The 21,320-nt window shown below is 37.6% G+C and overlaps 2 protein-coding genes across 2 annotated transcripts; one reads left to right on the top strand and one right to left on the bottom strand.

Annotated features, from left to right (window-relative positions):
* The first annotated feature begins 174 nt into the window (after positions 1-174).
* On the top strand, positions 175-12,291 carry LOC132641246 (ATP-dependent DNA helicase Q-like 5). The gene is made up of 20 exons (XM_060358160.1): positions 175-777; positions 886-1,628; positions 1,714-1,767; positions 2,258-2,367; positions 2,496-2,708; positions 2,796-2,874; positions 2,987-3,040; positions 3,157-3,231; positions 3,337-3,390; positions 4,129-4,173; positions 4,263-4,357; positions 4,477-4,606; positions 5,473-5,571; positions 5,834-5,889; positions 5,981-6,083; positions 7,185-7,313; positions 8,613-8,782; positions 10,516-10,540; positions 10,626-10,741; positions 11,508-12,291. Exons 1-20 carry the CDS (start codon positions 351-353, stop codon positions 11,596-11,598), a joined length of 2,868 nt encoding a protein of 955 aa, XP_060214143.1. The 5' UTR covers positions 175-350; the 3' UTR covers positions 11,599-12,291.
* Positions 12,292-12,607: 316 nt separating this feature from the next.
* On the bottom strand, positions 12,608-13,330 carry LOC132639673 (uncharacterized). Its single transcript, XM_060356112.1, has one exon. The coding sequence runs from the start codon at positions 13,328-13,330 to the stop codon at positions 12,608-12,610; it is 723 nt and encodes a 240-aa protein (XP_060212095.1).
* Positions 13,331-21,320: the final 7,990 nt, after the last annotated feature.

A 21,320-nucleotide genomic window follows, 5' to 3' on the forward strand; every position in this document is an offset into this window, starting at 1 on the left:
TTTATTTATTGCTGCTCCTTAAGGGGCTTGTCAAGTCAAACATGAACAAGTAAAACTGGACAGAAGGAGTAAAACGACAATTATTTTGAGAGCGTGAGAGTATTTCTCAATTAAATAGTGTTATATGCATAAAAGAACATGACATCAAAATGATAGTAAGTTGACAATAGCTAGTTAGTTATCAAGGGAAGTCATGTCCTTGTTAGAATTTGGCAAGACTACAATGTGAGGGAATTCAAACAGCAATTCTTTAATGTTAAAGTGACAATATTAACCTTGGGAGAATATTGGCGGGAAACATGTGAAGAAATTTTGAGAAGTAAGAAAGAGAGACCCAATCTTCAACTCTAATGGATTCCAACTCCGATTCCGATGGCTCTCACATTTCATCAACACCGCCACGTCACCGCCACGCCGGAAAATCAAGAACTCAACCCAAGCACACTTCCTTAATTTCCTCAAAATCAACAACTCAACCCAAAAACAAAAACACTTCCTTAATTTCCACTAAATCTTCCCGCCCAATTCTTAGACCAAAAATCTCAACCAAAAAACACCCCACAAAAGTCCCACCAAAATCAACCATTCAAACCCAACCTAATATTCACCAAAACGACACCGTTTGCACTGAAACTCTTCCAAATTCATGGAAATTCGCTTCCTCTTCAAGAACACAGGAATCCCCAATTGAAAATTCACTTTCCCCACCTAAATTCTCTGATTTACCCTTCCAAATCCATCGAAACGACGCCGTTTTGTCCCATGACAACAGTTCAGGTGAAGTTCTTCTCATATATGTATAAAAAAGAACATATTTTTGATGCTTACTATAACTAGTTACTATTTCGGCTTCAACTATAACCTTAGCTCTATTTATTGGTGCAGGTGGCTTGTGCTTACAGAAATTTGCTTCTTTTTCGAAAACCCGTAAAACCATTCTCAATTTCGAGCCTGTTGAAGCTGATTTTATTGAACCCCATTTGGCCCAAAAGGATGAAAAGGAAGCAGTTGAAAAAGTTGTGAGGAAACATCCTAATTTAATAGGGAGCAATGCGTCGTCTTCGTTGCCAGTAAAGAAGGTTAAATGTACTAATGAGGGTAATTTTGTGAGGTTGAATATAAATGGTTATGGTAAAAAGAAGTATGCATCCAAATTCAAAAGAAAGAATTTTAACTCATCGAGTGGTAAAAAGTTTTATAGGAGATGGAAAAAGAAAGTTGAGGTTGCGGGTAAGGAGGGAGAGAATGGTTTGTGTGATGAAGAAGGTTTAGTTGTGGAAGCTAAGGGAAGAGGGGAAAGATTGGATTTTGATGCAGAGTTGATTGAAGAAGCCGTGACGAGAGTTAGAAATGAGGTGTCGGATGAGAATTTGTTGAAGTTGTTGAAACTGACTTATGGGTATGATTCATTCAGAGATGGGCAGTTGGAGACAATCAATATGGTGCTTTCAGGGAAATCTACAATGTTGGTTTTGCCAACGGGTGCTGGGAAGTCGCTGTGTTATCAGTTGCCGGCAATGGTTTTTCAGGGAGTTACAGTCGTTATTAGCCCTTTGGTTTCCTTGATGATTGATCAGTTAAAGCAGCTCCCTGCTGCAGTTGAGGGTGGTCTTTTGTGTAGCAGTCAGGTTACATATAAGTTTAGCAATTCTAGAGCTGTTAGTGTTTATGGCATTTCGAGCGATTCCTAACTTATTGTTTTCACTGTTGCAGACACATGAGGAGGTCTTGGAAACGTTTAGGTTACTAGAAGAAGGATCCATAAAGGTATGCTTTGTTTACTGCCTCCAAAGTTTCTTTAGTGTATGCCCAAATGTGTGACCTAGCAGCCAATGAAGTTAGAATGAAGACCATAGGTGACAGGGTTAAATACCCGCTGAGGAAAAAAAGTTGGGTGATTTCTTCTGATTTTGCCTAAACCTTATAGGCAGAGTTACCATGTACTTGTACTAGTAGGAAATACAACTGACCAGTGGAATAGTCAAGGTCTGGCAAAGGGCCCAAACACCACCGTTGTCAAAGTAACTTTAGTCCATTCCCTCACACATCTGCTGGTCAAGTTTAATTTTTATCTTGGATGATCATATGAAAATTTAATAGAATTTGAGTGTTAACATGCTACATGCCCATTTCCATTCTCTTTAGTTCTTGATTAACTGTTTTTCTATGTAATAATATAAACTAGATATGATAGCAGGTTTTTGGGGTCCTTTTTTGCGATGTCTCCTCCTAAAAAAAGCTGATTCTTATGTTTCAGGTCCTTTTTGTTTCACCAGAGAGGTTTCTCAATTCAGAATTTTTATCCTTTTTTTGTGACACTCAAATCTCACTTGTGGTTATTGATGAAGCCCATTGTGTTTCTGAATGGTGAGTCTGAGCTTTTCAAGGTTACATATTCTAGTCTAGCTTTGCGACTTTGTCATCTTTTTTCTTTTTCTTTTGCTTATTTCAATGTAACTTTTGTATGTTATCAACAATCATGAACATTTTGGTAGGTCACACAATTTTCGGCCTTCGTATATGCGGCTTAAAGCATCATTGTTGCGTGATAAACTGAAGGCTCAATGCATACTTGCAATGACAGCAACAGCAACTACTAAAGCATTGTATCATGTGATGCATGCATTGGATATCCCATCAACTAATCTTATCCAAGTAGTGAAACCAAGGGATAACTTGCAGTTATCAGTATCTTTGAGCCAAAACAGGTAAGTGTAGCATAATCGTTTCCCCTCCAAACTGAAGAATAAAAAAAAATAAAAAAATAGCTACAAAGTTTACTCAATTGATTTCAGGATGAAAGATCTGATGACCTTGCTGAAGTCTTCCCCCTTTTCAGAGGCTAAAAGCATCATCATTTACTGCAAATTTCAGGTGCTGCTTGCTATTTGTCTGTGATGCTCTCATTTGATGATTTATTTTCTGTAACTGTATCACATAAGCAACTTGACTTGTGCCTTTTTGTTCCCATCCTCAATGTACACAGTCCGAAACTGATTTCATTTGCAAATATCTATGCGACAGTAATATCTCGGCAAAGGTTTGTATCTGCCTTTTGGTTTATTCTTGTAAATAATTTGCACTCACCTGCACCCTCATGTAAATCATTTGATGCCTAATGGGCTAAGTGATTTATAATTTGAATTGTTTTTTCAGAGTTATCACAGTGGAATTTTTGCAAAAGATAGGAGCCGTACACAGGAACTATTTTGTGCAAACAAGATTAGAGTGGTGAGAGAAGCAATTCTTATTATTTTTTCATTTTAAATCATAGATTATAAATACTATTCTTTGATAAAGGAAGTTTCATTAACTCGCATCAATATTTTCTGGAAGGTTGTTGCAACTGTGGCATTCGGCATGGGACTCAATAAGAAGGATATCGAAGCTGTAAGATCTGATCTTGATTTTCCTATATGATATGTTTACCCTTTCATCTGCATCAACACCCAAATTAGGGATATATGATATGTTTACCCTTTCATCTGCATCAACACCAAAATTAGGGAGGTTTTGTAGCAGAAATAAAAAAGCACTATGTTCAGCATTTTGAGCCTGTTTGGATGGGCTTATGCCTATAAGCTGCAAACAGCTTGTAAGCTAAAAAAAATAAGTTGGAGTAGTCTAACTTATTTTTTTTGGCTTATAAGCTGTTTTCAGCTTATAAGCTGCTTTAGATAAGCTAAGTCAAATGGGCCCAATTATTTTTTTGAGCTTATTTTAAGCACAAAATGACTTTAAGCTGGCCAGCCAAACACTCAAAAAAGCTGAAAACAGCTTATAAGCAACTTATAAGCTAATCCAAACGGGCTCTTTGTCCCTAAATACTCATTCTGCTATGTGGTTGGTTTTCGGATCTCAGTTCAACTCAATATGGATTTATGAGCAGTGACTATTTTTTGCTTATAGTGTGAGATTACTAGTTGCCTGCACTTCCTTTTGATAGCTTTCACCATCTGTCATAATTTCTGGCTACAAGTGCACTTTAACGTAAAACAATCACTAAAAATGTTTATGTTGACTAAAAAGATTCCGAGTACTGCTGCTTTGGATTTTAGATGTGCAGCAATTGTGTCCGACGTCCTATGTGACATTCATATTAAGGCCTTCCAAGTGCTTCTGTTTCAGGTAATACATTACAGCTTACCAGAAAGCGTGGAAGAGTATGTCCAGGTCGATATTTATGCTTATAACGGTTGCAATTTCCGAGATACTGACTTCTGCAATTTTTTTTAACCAAAAGATTGATGCTACCTGTGCAGGAGATTGGTCGTGCTGGACGTGATGGTAGATTCGCTTATTGTCATCTCTTTTTTGATGATATTTCCTATTTTAAGATTCGCAGTCTTATGTACAGGTGACAAAGAAACCAAAAAATTCTTAATGTTCATAGAGTTTATCTGAATCTAAGGATAATGTTCATAGAGTTTATCTGAATCTAAGGATTCTAAAGCGTTGGACATTGTTTATTCTCAGTGATGGTGTCGATGAGTATGTGGTGAACAAATTGCTGTGTCAAATTTTCGGTGGCAGCACAAAAGCTGCTGGGAAAATATGTTCATTAGTTAAAGAGTCTGCTTCTCGTAAATTTGACATGAAAGAAGAGGTACTTTTTATCTCATTTAAATGGGCATGCTGAGCATCAGTTTTATAATTGCTTCTTATACTAGCTGATCACTAACTCTATATTTACCAGAAAACAATTTGATCTTTTTTGGGTTAAAAAGCACCTTTTCTTGACAATGTATTTGCAACCCAAAGGCTTGGAACTTTCTCATATATCCTTGATCACAGTTACAGACTGAATATTTAGCTGCATTTAAATTCAGTATTTGCAGTATATTGATGAGACTATTAATCATTGAAACAACTTTATGGATTACTGGACATAAAAATACTTGATCCTGAACGATAACACCTGTCTTTTTTTCTTATGGTACTGACCTGTACGTGCAGTTTTTGGCATTTTTAGTCATTGCTTCAACAGAGCTAGACCACGTCTTTTACAGTTGTTGGAACATTAATAATCTTCATTACCAATTAGAGATAGAAAATAAATTTTCACATGACATGATGTGTGCATGTCCTAGGTATTTGCCTTCTGATCTGTTGTTGAACCGTGTACCTTTAGGGGTCGTTTGGTAGGAGGGGTAAGTTATCCCATATAGATGGGATTGGGTGATAGGAGGGATAACTTATCCCACCCTCTATATGGGGTAACTTATCCCATCGTTAATCCCTTATAGATGGGATTGGGTGGGATACCCAAAGGAATTATCCCACCAACCAAATATGGGATAATTCCAATCCCATGGGACTAATAATCCCATCCCATCCTACCAAATGACCCCTTACTGTGAAAGTAGCTTCCCGTTTAGATACAAATGTGGGATAGTACAGATCAGAACTGAATCCTGTCTATTCTTTTACCTTAGTAAGATGCTGAAGAGCTGGTGTTTCTCATTCTCCCAGGTAATACTTACAATCTTAACACAATTGGAGCTAGGAGAGGTCCAATACTTGCATTTACTCCCACAGACGAGTGTAACATGCACTTTAAACTTCCACCAGGTTAGTTAAAGTTAATTTAGCATGATTAAGTGCAGTGGAGTTGGCAGATCTTTATAGTTTGGAGAGAAAGTTTACTTTCAATTGCTCCCACTTTTGGGTTTGATATTGAGCATTCTTTGGTGAGGATTAAACCTGCAAGACTAGAATTTTGCTAATATTAAGAACTAGAAAGACACATAAAGTGGTTAGCTGCCTCTTTTTGCTGTTTTTATTGTGGCTTCAAATTTTTACAATATGTCATGACCTTAACAACTGATTGCAGACTTCTCCCGCATTGCTAGCTATGAAAGATGCTGTGATTGCTACTATTCTGAAGAAGTGAGCAACTTATTTTTGTTTCCTATGAGAACAATCATATGCTCTCACAAATTTATATTGTATCTAATGCTATACACTTCATGAATATTAGCTCTGAGATCAAAGATGGGCAGTATATATTTGACATACCAAGTGTAGCAAACAGCACTGGACTGCAAGTTGTGGACTTGACAAACCATTTGCAAACTTTGAAGGTGAGTTCCATATTCAGCTATTATAAGGACAATGGTTCTTTTATGTGGTCTTTTGTGCATATTACTGAAAGACTATGCACGGATGTAAGTTATGTGTAAATTTCCTGACTTCCTTCTTCTATTCCAGATTGATATTGGTTGTTCTATGTCATGTTTTGATGGTTTTCTAAGGATTTAGAATTTAGAAACACAGATATATCATGAAATAATTCGTCAAGAACTTTGGTCCGGGTAAAATGAAAATGATGATGAAGATAGTGAGTATAACAGGAGTTGTTATGCAATTCTCTTCAGCCAGGGTGATTTTTTTTGTACAACATTGAATTACAATTTTACCTGAGCAAAATTCATCTCTAAGAAACTGACACGATAAATGAACAACATTATACTCTTCTGTCTTTGGATTCTGATAGTGGTAGTGTCATCTTCTGCATTTGTGGTGATCTTCTACCATGAATATGCTATGAAAGGAGTTCATGAAAGGTATTACATAATATTGCGATTTGAGGCCACAGCTGGCCATACAGATCTGAATTTCCCAAAATCATTTATGTTGTGAATTTGGTATTGATTTCTTTAATTGCTTTTGTGCTTTAGAAAAACCCAATCTTTCTTTTTCTAGAACTGTGACTAATATAAGTGTTGGGCCTATGCTTCTTATTTTTCTTTAATAAGAAAGAAATATTAGTAGTAATCAGCAGTACTGCTTTACTTGACTTGGAATAAATAATCATGCACCAGCCAAATTCCAGTTTATAGTTTTAGGTTAATTCCAGCCGTGATGTTGTACTTAAAAAAAAGTCACTTTTGTTCAGCCTATGATTCTTTTTTCTGGCACAGTACTTCTTAAGGGTTACCTTCTGAATACTTGGAAATATTAAAGGAACAACATAGATTTTATGAAATCTAGTATTTCTGTGTTTGTGCATGGTTGTTTATTAACCATTTGTATGTGCATTTCACGTATCTGCCATTTTTATTCGAACAGTGACATTAACATCAAAATTTTGATGCTCTTAAGTAATATTCAGTTTAAAATTCATTGTTCACGTTCTGCTTTCTTTATGAGACACAAACAAGTTTCTCTCTTTCCTATCTCAGTTTAAGGGGGAAGTCACGTATGAGCTGAAGGATCAAGCTTATTGTTATGTTATCATGGACGTCCCAAAGGATATCTGTTCTTTAGCAACATGGCTTACAAAATGGTTATCTGAAGTTGAGAGTTGCAAGGTGACTGTCTTCATTAATAACTGCAGTTTATTTTCCCTCATGTTCCTCCAAAGGTGCAATTATTTCTACTGTCTTTTTCTCCGCTTGTCCTGTTTTTCCCCCTATCCCTTTTATCCCAGAGCTGGGTTCAGGGTGAAAGGAGGAGGATCCTTGTTTAAATGTGATCAAGGATTTTCATCATAGAAACAGTTCCATTGAACTTGCACTGGCTCGTCAGAACAGTTTTAACTCAGTGCCACACCCATCTGTTTTAAAAACTTGAGTAGTCATCCTTTAATAAATTGTGATTCGATGTATCACGATGGTCCCAAACTTGACATTACTGTTGAGTAGAGCGTGACTTTCCACTAACCTCTAGCTCATTGTCCTTAGTCCTTACTTAGCCTTTTGTCTATTTTCCTCTATTCCTTTTTGTTATTCTCATTGGCAAGAGAAATCGTAGTTATTCTGCTTCCTGTTGAAGTATGATAACTTAATATCAAAATATATTCCTTCAAGCATAACATAAAGTACTTGTTGGCTTCTTGATATTGGAGCAAGATACAAATGAGAAATTTACTATCCTTAGATAAGAGTCTGAGCGTTGTTAGTTTCACTGTTTTGACTATACAACATGTGCTGTACTGACATCGACAGAGCTTTTGATTTATTCATGAAGCTGTCAACTGATTGGCCAACAATTATGTATGTTAACAGTTACCTAGTTCCATTGGTGGGTTATTGATCCCGTGAAACTTTAATATATTCATTTCAAGGAACATATCGACATTCTTGTCTATATATTTTTCTTTTTGGTGTTTGGAGGGGATGATGCGAGACATTACAGGGCAAGTTACACATTTGGCCAGTCGGCCATAAATAATTACATTCACTAGCCAAATATACAAAAAATAACTGTATATTTTATGTATATTTATGTAATATACAAAAAATATACATTATTTTGGTGGGCGGCTATTTATGTGAATTTCTCTTATTTTTTAAAGTTAAAAGTTAAAAACAACATATTCAATTTAAATGATAACACCTATGCCTCTATTTCCTTTAGCCAGTTATCTGTTACAGTAAATTACCGTGACTTTGCATTAGCGCTACCTAGACTGCGTGTGGGTGACCTCCAAGTGATCCCTATATGTCAGGCCAATCCTGAGCACCAGGGTATACTTGCCTACTCATTGAAAGGTTTTAATATAGCGTTCTGCTCTTAATGCAATATGCTAGGCATATAAGTTCTTATGACATATATAGTATTCTTGCCTTTATTGTCTCCCAGTCTTGTGATTTCACCTTTTGACATAGGTAAGGAAGATGGACACGATGTATGATGCTGCTGTATTTGCAGCAGAAGCATGTGATAAAGTGCATGGTTGCCATGGCCATCAACACACACCTTGCTTGCAAAGGAAGATTGAAGAGTATTTTATACGTGGTACCGAAGTTGACGTTCCAAAGAAGATTGGTGGAAGCAGGTGAGAAGCCTATTGCAGTTTCTAGACTTTAAACTTGGCCATGCATAGGAAGATGTAACTGCTACTTCTCATGTTGTTAGATGTCTTGGCTATTAGGGGTGGCAAAACTCAAAGGGTAATTCGCAGAATTGCCCTTCTTTTGGGGTGGTCTTTAAATTCTGCCCCTCATATTTGAAATCTTTAAATTTTGCCTTTCGGCTAAAACCCATGGGTTCCAGGTTCGAACCCTCACTCAGTCAAAAATTAAAAAAAAAATCGCAAGGCAGAGTTTAAATTTCGCTAAGCCCTCACCGGCATAAACTTGTGAAGGAATTACCAAAGTTATGCCGGACCCGGCATACTTATGCCTTATGGGCAGACTTCGCATAACTATGCCGGGTCCGGCATAACTTTGGTAATTCCTTCACAAGTTTATGCCGGGTCCGGCATACTTATGGGCAAACTTTTAGTTAAGCCTTAACTAAAAGTCTTTTCCTAGTTATGCTTTATGGGGCAGACTTTTAGTTAAGGCATAACTAAAAGTATGCCCCATAAGGCATAACTTTTCCTTAAGACAAAGACTTTGTCTTATAACGCAAATTTTTAGTTATGCCTTAAGGAAAAGTTCCGTCTTATGGGGTATACTTTTAGTTATGCCTTAAGGGGCATACTTTTAATTAGTTGTGCCTTAATTAAAAGTCTGCCCCATAAGACATAACTAGGAAAAGACTTTTAGTTAAGGCTTAACTAAAAGTTTGCCCATAAGTATGCCGGACCCGGCATAAACTTGTTAAGGATTTACCAAAGTTATGCTGGACCCGGTATACTTATGCCAAGTCTACCCATAAGGCATGAGTATGCCGGGTCCGGCATACACGCGACCCAAACCTTGCCTTGCAATTTTTTTTTTTTTTTAATTTATGCTTGAGCGAGGGTTCGAATCCAGAACTTCATGATTTCTGCGTGAACGCTCAGGGTTGCAACACGAAGGGCAAAAATTAAAGACCAGCAATATGAGGGGCATAATTTAAAGACCACAAATATGAGGGGCAAAATTTAAAGACCACCCCAAAAGAAGGGCAATCCGCGCAAAAAAATGAAACGCAAAATTAACCCATGAAGACATGACCTGCCCAACCCGTCCAAGTTGACCCGCCCATTTATTAGCTCAGCCCATTTAACCCAACCCAATTTAGCTCATTTAAAAATTGGGCTGTTATGTAGCCCAAATTGACCAATGAGAAACCTTGTCAAATATTTTCAAAAGACATTTTTTCCTTTAATAAGTTATATATAGCCATAATAAATAAAAAAATAGTTTAATTAGGCACTTAAAAAATTATAAAAGAACAAAGAAAGAAATTAAAACTTAGTAAGAATTGGGCGGGTTGGATTATGACCTGCTTTTTAGCTCATTTTAGCCCAACCCATTTCAGTTCGAGTAACTTTTGACCAGCCCATTTATTAACTCAGCCCATTTTGACGCGCCCAAATTTATGCCAACACACCCATTTGACAACCCCTACTGGCTACCATGATTCCAGGCTTCCAGTATGGTGTCTTATTTTGGATCATCTTTTATAACCTTGAATTTTGGGGGATCAGACTAATTTTTTCTATTACAGACTTCAACTCATTCTATTCATTTACTCATTTCTACGCTTCCTTTAGTTTGTGTTCTTCATATACGGCATCATTTCTTCTCCCAAAGATGTCAATCTGTAGTGCTAATGCAATCATTTTCTTAATTGCAGCCCATTTTTGACAGCTGATATAAAGGTAAATAAATTTCTCAATTAGTTCTTCCCAAGGGAAAAGACAATGCAGTCTTAATGTTTTCATCACTTGTTTCATGGAACATCAGGTATTTCTGCAGTGCAACTCACATGCCAAATTTACTCCCAGAGCCATTGCAAGGATATTGCATGGCATCGCAAGCCCAGCATTCCCGTCTGCTGTTTGGTCGAGAACTCACTTCTGGTATATCCTCCCTAGAGCTGTATCTATTGATGAAATTATGCTCAGATCCTTTTGGTCCTAAGATGATCATTTATCATTTACAACACCAATACATGCTCAGAGTGTTTCCTTCTATAGTTGTGGAAAGAAACATGGCTAGATTGCAGACTAGCAAGGGTACTGTCGGAATGATTATTTTTGTCTACCAAGTACAGTTTGAAAGTTATATGATATGGAATCAGGGCCTTTATGAGTTTCACAGGAGACCGCCCAACTGGAAAAAAAAAAAGACTGAAAATAGTATAGCCATTTTCATTTTGAACAGTTCCTATAAAATTAACCTCCTAGTGTTCATATTCAAAATTTTCAACAACAACAAAACAAACCATGTGTAATCCCACAAATGGGTTTGGAGAGGGTAAGATGTACGCAGCCTTAACCTACCCTTTATGGGGTAGAGAGGCTCTTTCCGATTGACCCTGGTAACCCTCCTCCTTTATCAGGGCTTGGGAACAGCAATGTGAACGAGCTCACACAGGCGGAGTTTTATATTCAAAATCTTCATCCTCGGATATTAAATAAGTCATGTCGTGCTTACTGGTTTCTCACTAGAATGTTACTAATGTGATCAATCTCCTCTATGTCTTAGAAAATTTAATCTTTTTGGTGGTTTTCTCACTTTTGACTAAGAGTTTACTAAAAATAAACCTCTTGAACCTCTCACATTTTATATTCAAAACCTTTAACCAAGTATATTGAATAAGCTCACTGTGCTGGCTGGTTTCAGGGGAAGGTATATGCAAACAGACTTCAAAGCAATAACGGAAGCAGCAAAGGCAGAGCTCATGAAACTTGTAGGGAAAGATTCGATGTTGTGACTGGGATTTAACTTAAAAAGCTACAAAATGGTGAAGATACCATCAACTATCTAAGATATGCTGCTATAGTTCCCTCTTGTTTCCTTGGGATGGAGCATGAAAGCTACATCCTATTTCTTTCTTTTTTCTTCCCGTGCTTGCATGAGCAAGAATACATACAGGTAACGTCTTGCTGCTAGCACTTTTTAGGTGATTCACAACATTTAGAACTTCTGATCCTATCTTTCCAAAGGCAACTACTTGAAGAATACAAAAGCTTCCCATCAAGAGTATCCTGCAATTGATGCAATTTCCATTTCACAATTGAGGACTACTGTGAAAGAGCTAAGGAATAAGGTCTCCACTAGAACAAATCCATTGTTGGTTATCTAACCTTATCTCTTTCATAAGGAAAAGATATGCGGATTACTTTCCTGTGTTCAAGGATGAAGGCTGTACATATCAATGGCTAGAGGGGGATCCAAGAATTGCACTTGATGGATTCAACCTTCTTAGCACTGAACTCATTGTACGTCTGAAATTATGGGTCCAAAGTCTAATATTTGTTGAAATTTTGGTGTTTCACATATATACACACTAGTAGTATTGCAGAATTCCTTAGAACTCTCATTCTAAGCTCGGGAATTCACTTTGTAAATCTGAAAATGATATTAGGCAGACTCTTTTTTCAATGTCATATTGAAAATTTCAGCTGGTCCTCCTGTTTACAGAACAACAAATTAAAGGTGCCCATTCTTGACGGGTCTTCTTTTTGCCAAGAGACATCCTTTCTTGAAAAGGAGCAACATTTCAAATAATTAACACCATATGACATGATAACATAACCATTTGACAATGGAAGGGGCTACAGTCAAATGTAAAACTTTAACAAACCACGACCAAAATTATTAACTGCAACATAACAATCCAAGCGTCAGAGAGCATAAGAATCTCATTAATAATCACGCAAAAATCTGGGTAATACAATGCACATTTTATACAACAAAATACAGTTTGAAATTCAAATTTTCTAGTCCCACGGAACTTTCAAGGAAGCAAAACTTTCCGTGAACAAGATGGATACATCAGTAGTTGGCGGAATTTGATTCAGGGTAAACTCAGTTACTTCTTCATTCTGCACATTGTACTCCAGAAAACCACCATCCGTTTTCCTCCACAAGATATTCCCATTTTCCTTCAAACATATAATATCATCCAAGTAGCAATTGTGATTTCCAATTCCAATGAGTGAGCCTAATGTAAGAATTTTCATGACATTAGTCCACGTCCACCATTCTCCATCTTTCTCCAGGGAACACACCAAAAAAGCCATCTCAACAAGCACCGAAAGATAGAGACGTTTAGCAAAATTAGACAATTTCATATGATCCCCACAGTATTGCAACGGGACGGGCGTTACAACAAATTTCTCATTAGACACCAACAAAGAAATGATGGCAAACTTATCAAATGCACTACCATCATTTCTAGTTGCCATCATGTTAATAGTACCATCTAATGAGACTGGATTTTGGTCGAACAAGCGATAGCCAGCAGGAATAGTGTGAATCTTTTTCCAAGACTCATTATTCACCGAGTACATTCCAACCATGTAACGGCTATTCTTTGCGTTAATCACAAATGTAGCAGCTATCTTATAATCATCACTAACAGAATCATACGCAAAACCATATAGCGCTGATTCGTAACAATTAACACGTTCCAACACGTAATGATCAGGCTTGTCAACCATTTTATATTTCCCGATTACGGGATTCCATAAAAATATTCTGAAGCTATACACCATACATAACAAGCCGTTACAAGAACTCGCCGATGGATAAGAAACATCTTGGGACATGAAAAAGCTTGGTGGTTGGAGAGAAACAACTTGAGAATTAACGTCGCTAAGCGATGATGCATATGTTGAACCCATGTTAAACACTAACATGTTATATTCCAAACAAGGGGATGGTCCTATTTTCGATGAAATCAAGAGCATCTTTTGATGATTAATATTGGATGATGATTCGTCGATTTGCGACTTGATGAAATTGGGGTCGTTTATGGTTGAACACCATGGTTTGCATACAAATTTAAAACGTTGAAGAGATTCAGCGGGGAGTTTTGAGAGGATGCAATTGATCACATCATCAGCCAAACTGGGGAAGGAGTCGGAGTTTTTTCTTGAGTGGGAACTCATTGAACTTGTGTTTACTTTGGGTTTTAGGATTCTTTCTCTTCCATATTACTAGATATATGCTACCTCGTGAAGGCTCCAACTTGCTTATGTGTCTCAAACTTTTGACCAGTAAGATTTTTATAATCTGGTTTGATTTGATTGAATTATATATTATATTGTTTCTCAAAATTTAAGTAATTACTATTTTTTTTTATAATCTGTCTCAAACTTTTGGCTGTTAAGATTTTGATAATCTGGTTTTTGATTGAATTGTATATTACTATATTGTTTTTCAAAATTTATGTAATTAAGTTTTGTTTAGTTTGACTATTAAGATTTTGATAATCTGGTTTGGTTTGACCGAATGATATATTATACTTTGTTTTTCGAAATTATGTAATTAAGTTTTGTTTATAAATAATAAAATAATATCCCGAATATGTTGGGCCCAGTTGAACCCATAGCATAAAAGTTGCATCAGCCACTATTGACAGGGGCGTATGTAGGCTTACAGGTGGGGTTCAATTGAACACCTGACTCTCGACTCGGAGCATAAATTTATGACCCATAACTTTTAAAGTACAATGGGTTCAACTAAGAATCGTAAAAGATTGAACCCCTAAAGTTTAAATCCTGGATCCACCACTTACTATTGATGGTTGCAAATTAATTTTATGAAGTCCTGTAGAACTAGTGCTTAAAGGGGTGGGTAAATGGTGTATAAAAGTGTACAAACTTCTGTTGTATTTTGTATACATAGAAAGAGCAGTTCTGGTAAAATCGCATGCCTTGGCTGCACTATTCATCCCTCACAATGGAATCTCTCAAGATGAGCTGTTTCTTTGCAATTTCCTATCTGATTTGGCTATATGTAATTCCCATATGTGGATGCCATTGCTTAATGTAATATTATATGTGGATGCCATTGCTTAATGTAATATTTCTACTTTTTGTGCAACAGATTGGTTGTTATTGAGAAACAAGAGCCTTTTGTTGCATGCACTGAGCAAATATGCATTATCCTCAAATCCATGTGATGCATTCTATTAATTAAGTTAATGATTGGTATAATATCTGGAATAATTACATCCTTTGGTTAGTGCTATTTTCCCAGCACAAATGGTTCATGCTCCTGAACAAATTTGATGTGAATGTGAAACGATAATTTCATTTTCTTTTCGGAAAAGGACCAAATGTACCCCTGTTCTATTGAAAAAGGGCTAAATATATTCCTCGTTATACTTTGGAGCCAAATATACCCCTGCTGTTATACTCTGCGGCCAAATATATCCCTCATCCATTAAAGTTGTCCAAGGTGGACATTCGATCCTACGTGGTTGCCACACATTCAATGAGGTGGGTGCCACATGACATGCCACCTTAACACCCCTAACACATTTTACCATTTCCCTCTATTTGTTCTTCCACTACTAAAATTTCCTTCCCCTCCACCACCATTGCCACCATTACCGCCACCATGACTGCCTATTCAAATTCCAAGCAGCATGACTAAGCAGATTTCAGCAATGTTTATGAACGAGTTTGATATTTCTATTTAATATTTTTGTAACAAAAAAATAAAAAGATTAAGAACATTGCAATGTAAAACAGAGTAAACCCTTTGTCCTTTGAATAGTAAAAACTTTTTCTTATAATCAATAACCCCAGAAACAATTGCTAATCCAAGTACAACTGAACAGAAATTAAGATATGCTGAAATCTGCTCGGTGATGCTGCTTGGAATTTCAATACGCTGTCATGGCGGCGGTAATGGTGGTAATGGAGGTGGAGGGTATGGAAATTTTAGTGGTGGAAGAACAAATAAAAGGGAGGGGTAAAATGAGTTAAGGGTGTTGAGGTGACATGCCATGTGGCGCCCACCTCATCGAATGTGTGGCAGCCACGGAAGATCAAATGTCTACCATGGATAACTTTAACGGATGAGGGGTATATTTGGCCCCAAAGTATAACGGTAGGGGTATATTTGGCCCCAAAATATAATGAGGGGTATATTTGGCCCTTTCACCAAAAGGTATAAATAATCTCCATGCAGAAACTTTGATATTCTTCTTTTTTTTGCCTAAATAAGATCCTTTCTAGTCTTTCTCCCATCACAAAGAAAAGCATTAGATGTCTCAATTGGTTGAGCATGGGGCGTCCATAATGGAGGTCTCAAGTTTGAAACCCTTTGCCTACGACAACAGGGAATTTGCCTTCTGGGTCGAGCCTGTCAGACGGAGCTTGCCTAGTATGGGTTATATCTCTTGTGTGGTTTGTGAGCTATTGCACAAGAGTTTGTTATGTCTCTTGTGTGGTTTGCGGACTATTTCACATGAGCGGGATTTACCTTGTGCACACCCAAGGTATAGCGGCTGCGGGTTCTCTTGTCATAATATATATATATATATATATATATATATATATATATTTACTACGTAGAAAATAAGGAAAATATCAGCATGTTTTGACTCTCATCCAACTTTCGATCAAATCCTCCCTTTTAATATTGACAAGCTCTGAAGTATTAATTTTAATATGGATAATAATTTATGATTTTTTTCAAAGAAGTTAATGTCACGCCTCTAATCATGGCCTTGGCGTAATACGACACTCAGTGCCTTGCTGCATGTGACCGAGCGAACCGCATGGCTTGCTGAATCAACATTGGGCATGTACTGATGCAAAATGTAATATCAACATGCGTGGTGATAGTAAAACATGAGATCCAATAATCATAAGTCTGAAAAATATATAATAAATGCTGATCCAATACTGGTTATACGACTTTGAACATCTGACATGACATACTAAACTAGTCTAGTCTATGAAACCTCTAGCATGAGTCTGACTACTAAACGGTTTACTGAGACAAGACCCCTGGCATACCTTAACTGCATAACTGACATGAAATAAATAAAGATAAAACCCCGAATGAGATGGGGCTCACCAATAGCTGATACGTGCAAAGTCCTAACGGGCTGATCCGTCGTCCTGTAAATCTGCATTGTGAAATGCAGGTCCCCAGTCAAATAAAAGGGTTTGTACCGATATGTAAAGCAACTGAATGAAATAATCATGACACATGAAATAACATAACTGAAACTGAAACTGTATCTGCAAGCTGAACATGAACATGAATATCATCTGACATGAACAAAATATTTTAGGTCTGTAAAGATATCTGTGCGAGAGCATTAGTATAACCGACATGTAACTACCACGTAAGCACGTGACGTCTGATCTCTGCCCGATTAGCTAGCATCCTGTACCTTGCCGGGGTACAAGACATGAACATGACATGAATTGATCCAATAACCCGCAATGGGTAAACATGAAGGACTTGTCCTAACTAGGCGGAGCGATCCTTATCCTACGCTGGCATACGTAGTATCAGGATGTCTAAGCCTTTTTTCGGTAATTTGTGCAACACCCAAAACATGAACATGGATATAAGTGGCTTAGTAGCCCATGAATTATATAAACATGATTGTAAACATGATTCGTGATTGTCACGACCCAACCCCGTAGGCCACGACTAGTGTCCGTGCTGGACACCCGGACGTACCCCTTAACCCAAACCGGCATATAAGCAGAGTATATAAATATAAAAGTCAAATGGCGTCACTAACTATCACAGATGAACAAATATAACACGTAGAAGCCGATAAGGCTATCACAGATCATATCAACCCAAAACATATACAGAACCCACATGTACGTCTACAGACCTCTACAGATCACAACAGAATCATAAGACGGGACAGGGCCCCGTCATACCCCTGAATAGCATACATATGTACAATGGCATAAGACTGTACCAAAACGTAGGCTCCGGACAAAAGAGCACTCCAAGACAGTAGAGTAGGATCCTAAACGGGCGGATCAACAAATCGGTCGTCAGTACCTGCGCGGCATGAAAACGCAGCCCCCGACGAAAGGGGGTCAGTACGAAATATGTACTGAATATGTAAAGCCTGAAGCACAGAAACAAAATCATAACCGGAACAAAACGTACAGAAAATGAGTGTAATATCCAGATTATCAAATGCATATTTCCAAAACGTAAAGAACGTATACCGAAACATATGCCATATCAAATCCGGCCCCCGTCAAGGGACTCGGTGAACAGAACGTGGTCGCCACCCCGACACTGGCGCCACAACACATCATGCTCCAGATTAGGGAATAACCCCGTAACATAACATATCATATCAGGTGGCCATATCAAATCATATCATGTCATATCAGAATGTGTGTACATGGCACAACATACTCCACAACCCATGTACCAGTGAACCTGCCCCCTCACATCGAGGCACGGCGAACAATGCAGTGGAATACGCTTGACAACATATCCTGGCCCGGGCTCAGTGGGGGAAACATTGAGGCATCCACGAATGGAGTAGTGAGAAACTAAATGCAATATAAAATACCATATATTTCCAGAGACTCAATAAGACATATCGAATGACAAATCGAAATAATGAAATCGGACAGAATCATAGTAAGTGTATTTCGGATGTCATAATAAGTCACGGAGAAATAATCTTTCTGAGGTCGCTTCCACATTCCAAAATAGTTTACAAGACTCAAGGGAACTATTAAAACAATTGTCCTTTAGTAGCTAGAAGGATAGTTAAAACGGTTCATTTTACATGGCTTGAAAATAAGACATTAGTACAATAAGAGACAAGTCGGGAATAGTGGGCCCACCTCGGGTCAACTGAAGCGATGGGCGCAAATTACGTATATTAAGTCTATAGAGTCACCCATGGAGGTCCTAGGGAAATTCCCTAACTTTTTAAGCAATTTATGAAAACTTGCACAATTCTTTCAACAAAACATGCATATATGATTCAATTCTATTGAATGAAAAAGGGACAAATTTAAGCGCGGATTTCTAAGAGTAGAGTCGTCCCCGAGGCTCGTATTCAAACCTATCACACCTAAGACATGCCAAGAGAAAGAAAGGTAAAGCTTTACATACCTTACGTCGTTCAATAACTCGGTCCAACCACGAACTTCCACAATTAATATGCCAAACCTAAATCCTTACTTATACTACCTTCACACATGGCTCTAGAGCTACTGAAAATTTTAGCTCGCGTTACCATCTACAAGTCTCCATTTCAACCTCTGTTCACACTTTACATAAGAAGAGATTGCACCAACGTTGCTGGACACATTTTTGGCCAGGAAAATCAGCAAAGCAAACATTTATTGATTTAAGAAAACACCACTGAATGAAACTTTCTCCATGCCTATCACTTTAGCTAATATTTCTTTTTCTTTAAGGTAGACCATGAAACCTTTATTTGATGTCTTGCTCCTTATGGTCCTTACTAGCGAGAAATAAGAAAAAAATAGCTACAATTGAGTTGTTTTCCACAAGGCGAATCAAACTTCTCAAACATATCAAGGAATTTGAAGTAAAATTAGCTATTAAAGAGACGTATAATCACTGGATGAAGAATAAGAGTAGTAGTAATTTAAATGGTGTGGTGAAGATGGAGATGAAGGAATGGTTTGGAACGAACAGTTTAGGGAAAATGTTATTTGGAAAAGGATTTAAGGGTAATGCTCAATATAATGATAAAATATATCATGTGATGTACTTAAATCATTTTACAAAGCACAAGTGTTTTTTTTCCCCTTGTTTACACGTAGCAGTAACATTAGTACAACAAATACATATAATAGCATTTGAAGGTATCTTAAAATGATAGCTAATAAACACCTTTTTATACCCCTCTCAAACATTAATTATTAACCTTGTGTCCATCATCCCATGCACTGATCTTTTCACGTGATATGCCCCCCTTTTTGTCACTTTTAATGAAAAAGTTTTTTTTTTCCTTATCATATTGGACGATGGGTCCCACTCCTAATAATGCCACCTAGCTAGCTTAATCACTTAGTCATTCTAGTTGCTGCCACATGGGGATGACATGCACGTTTATTATTTATCCAAAATCCCATAATTAGTTTATTAATCTCCCACTAAAATTTAGTATTTATCCAATTATCCATGTTGACACCCAATTTTGTCCCGCCTCTTTGCCAAAATACCTATTTTTAAGCTTCTAATATTTTTGAAAAAAATAAAAATATATATATATATTATGTTTACTATAATTATTAGCCTCTTATCAATACCGCCATTGTATCATCCTATCAATTATTATTATTTACCGTATTTTATTATTATTATTATTATTCACAATTTTTTATCATTTCAGTATTTTTACCAGCTTACGCACACACATCGCATTTATCTTTGCATAATTAAATAATAGTATTTTTCTTACCGGGGATTTTCGGAATATTATTGCACGGCTATTACAACGCCATTTTTTATCTGAGCATTAAAGTCTGCATATTTCGTGTCGATCAATATTTTAACACAAGTTACTTAAATAGGTCTCTTATTCAAATTTAGAAGCCAAACTATTTCTTGCACTCGGTCCGTATTTTGACTTACCGATCCCCAAATCAAAGTCCGATTAACTCCTAATATTTTTTGGACCAGACCATATTTTTTATCTCAATTTTCAGACCAGTCCATGTTTTATTTCACTAGTCCATTTTTTAATACCCGGTCTAAAAATTGACCCGGTCCATAAATGAACCGGGTTTGACCCATTTCAGTGAAAATAAGGGGAACCCTTTTAGGGTTTCCCCTCATTTTCGTTCCCACCTCATCACCGCCGCTTCTCCCTTCCCCCATTTCCTCTCCTTCTCCGTCTTCTCCACCTCCTCCTTCCTCCACCGCCGCATCTCTTTCTCCCTTCCCCCCTTTTTCTCCACCTCCCCATCGCCGCCTCACCTGACGCCCCACGTTTCCTCTGCCAACTCCACCACATCCGGTTCCCCACGCTCACGTTACCCCCCCACTTCACTTCCTCACCTCCCCCCCACGTTCTCGCTGTTCCTCACTCCCACTGTCACTCCCACCATACCTTGTCTCCACCCACGCCCACTGTCACTCCCACCATACCTTGTCTCCACCCACGCTCGCTGTCACCCCCACTCAACCTTGTCTCCCCGCTCCTCTAAATAAAAAATTAGTTCGCCCCATAAGGAGGGGCTGGACAAGCGAAACCCCCCAAGAATTGAAACTATAAAATCAAGAAAATTCCTTGAAGAGAAGGGGAGGGAAAATAAAAAGAAAGGTTTTTTTAATCGGCGAAAACCCTCCCCTGAACCTGGAGGATTGTTTTGGATTCGTGAAATCCCCAAGAACAAGTTGTATTAATGGCAGAAATTCCCCCCATAGACAAGATTAGTTCTTGAGTATTATCGTTTTGATATCGAGCCAAAATCCACACTATTTTTGTTCTATTTTTTCCCTTGTCATCTGTTTGGATTCGAGGATATATAAATTCGGGATTCGCGGCATTTCGAAGTAGATTTGTGGTGTTCGAGTGGATATCGAAAACCCTCGCCTCACTTCGCTGCGTCCGAAGAAGGTAAACCTCCACTCTTTTAAGCATAACACTTTTAATTCGGTATCTATGTACGTAAGTCTGTATATGGGATGGTAGCTGTTAAATTAGTCTAC

This window comes from Lycium barbarum, chromosome 5, assembly GCF_019175385.1.
Source record: "Lycium barbarum isolate Lr01 chromosome 5, ASM1917538v2, whole genome shotgun sequence".
NCBI classification, from domain to species: Eukaryota; Viridiplantae; Streptophyta; class Magnoliopsida; order Solanales; family Solanaceae; genus Lycium; species Lycium barbarum.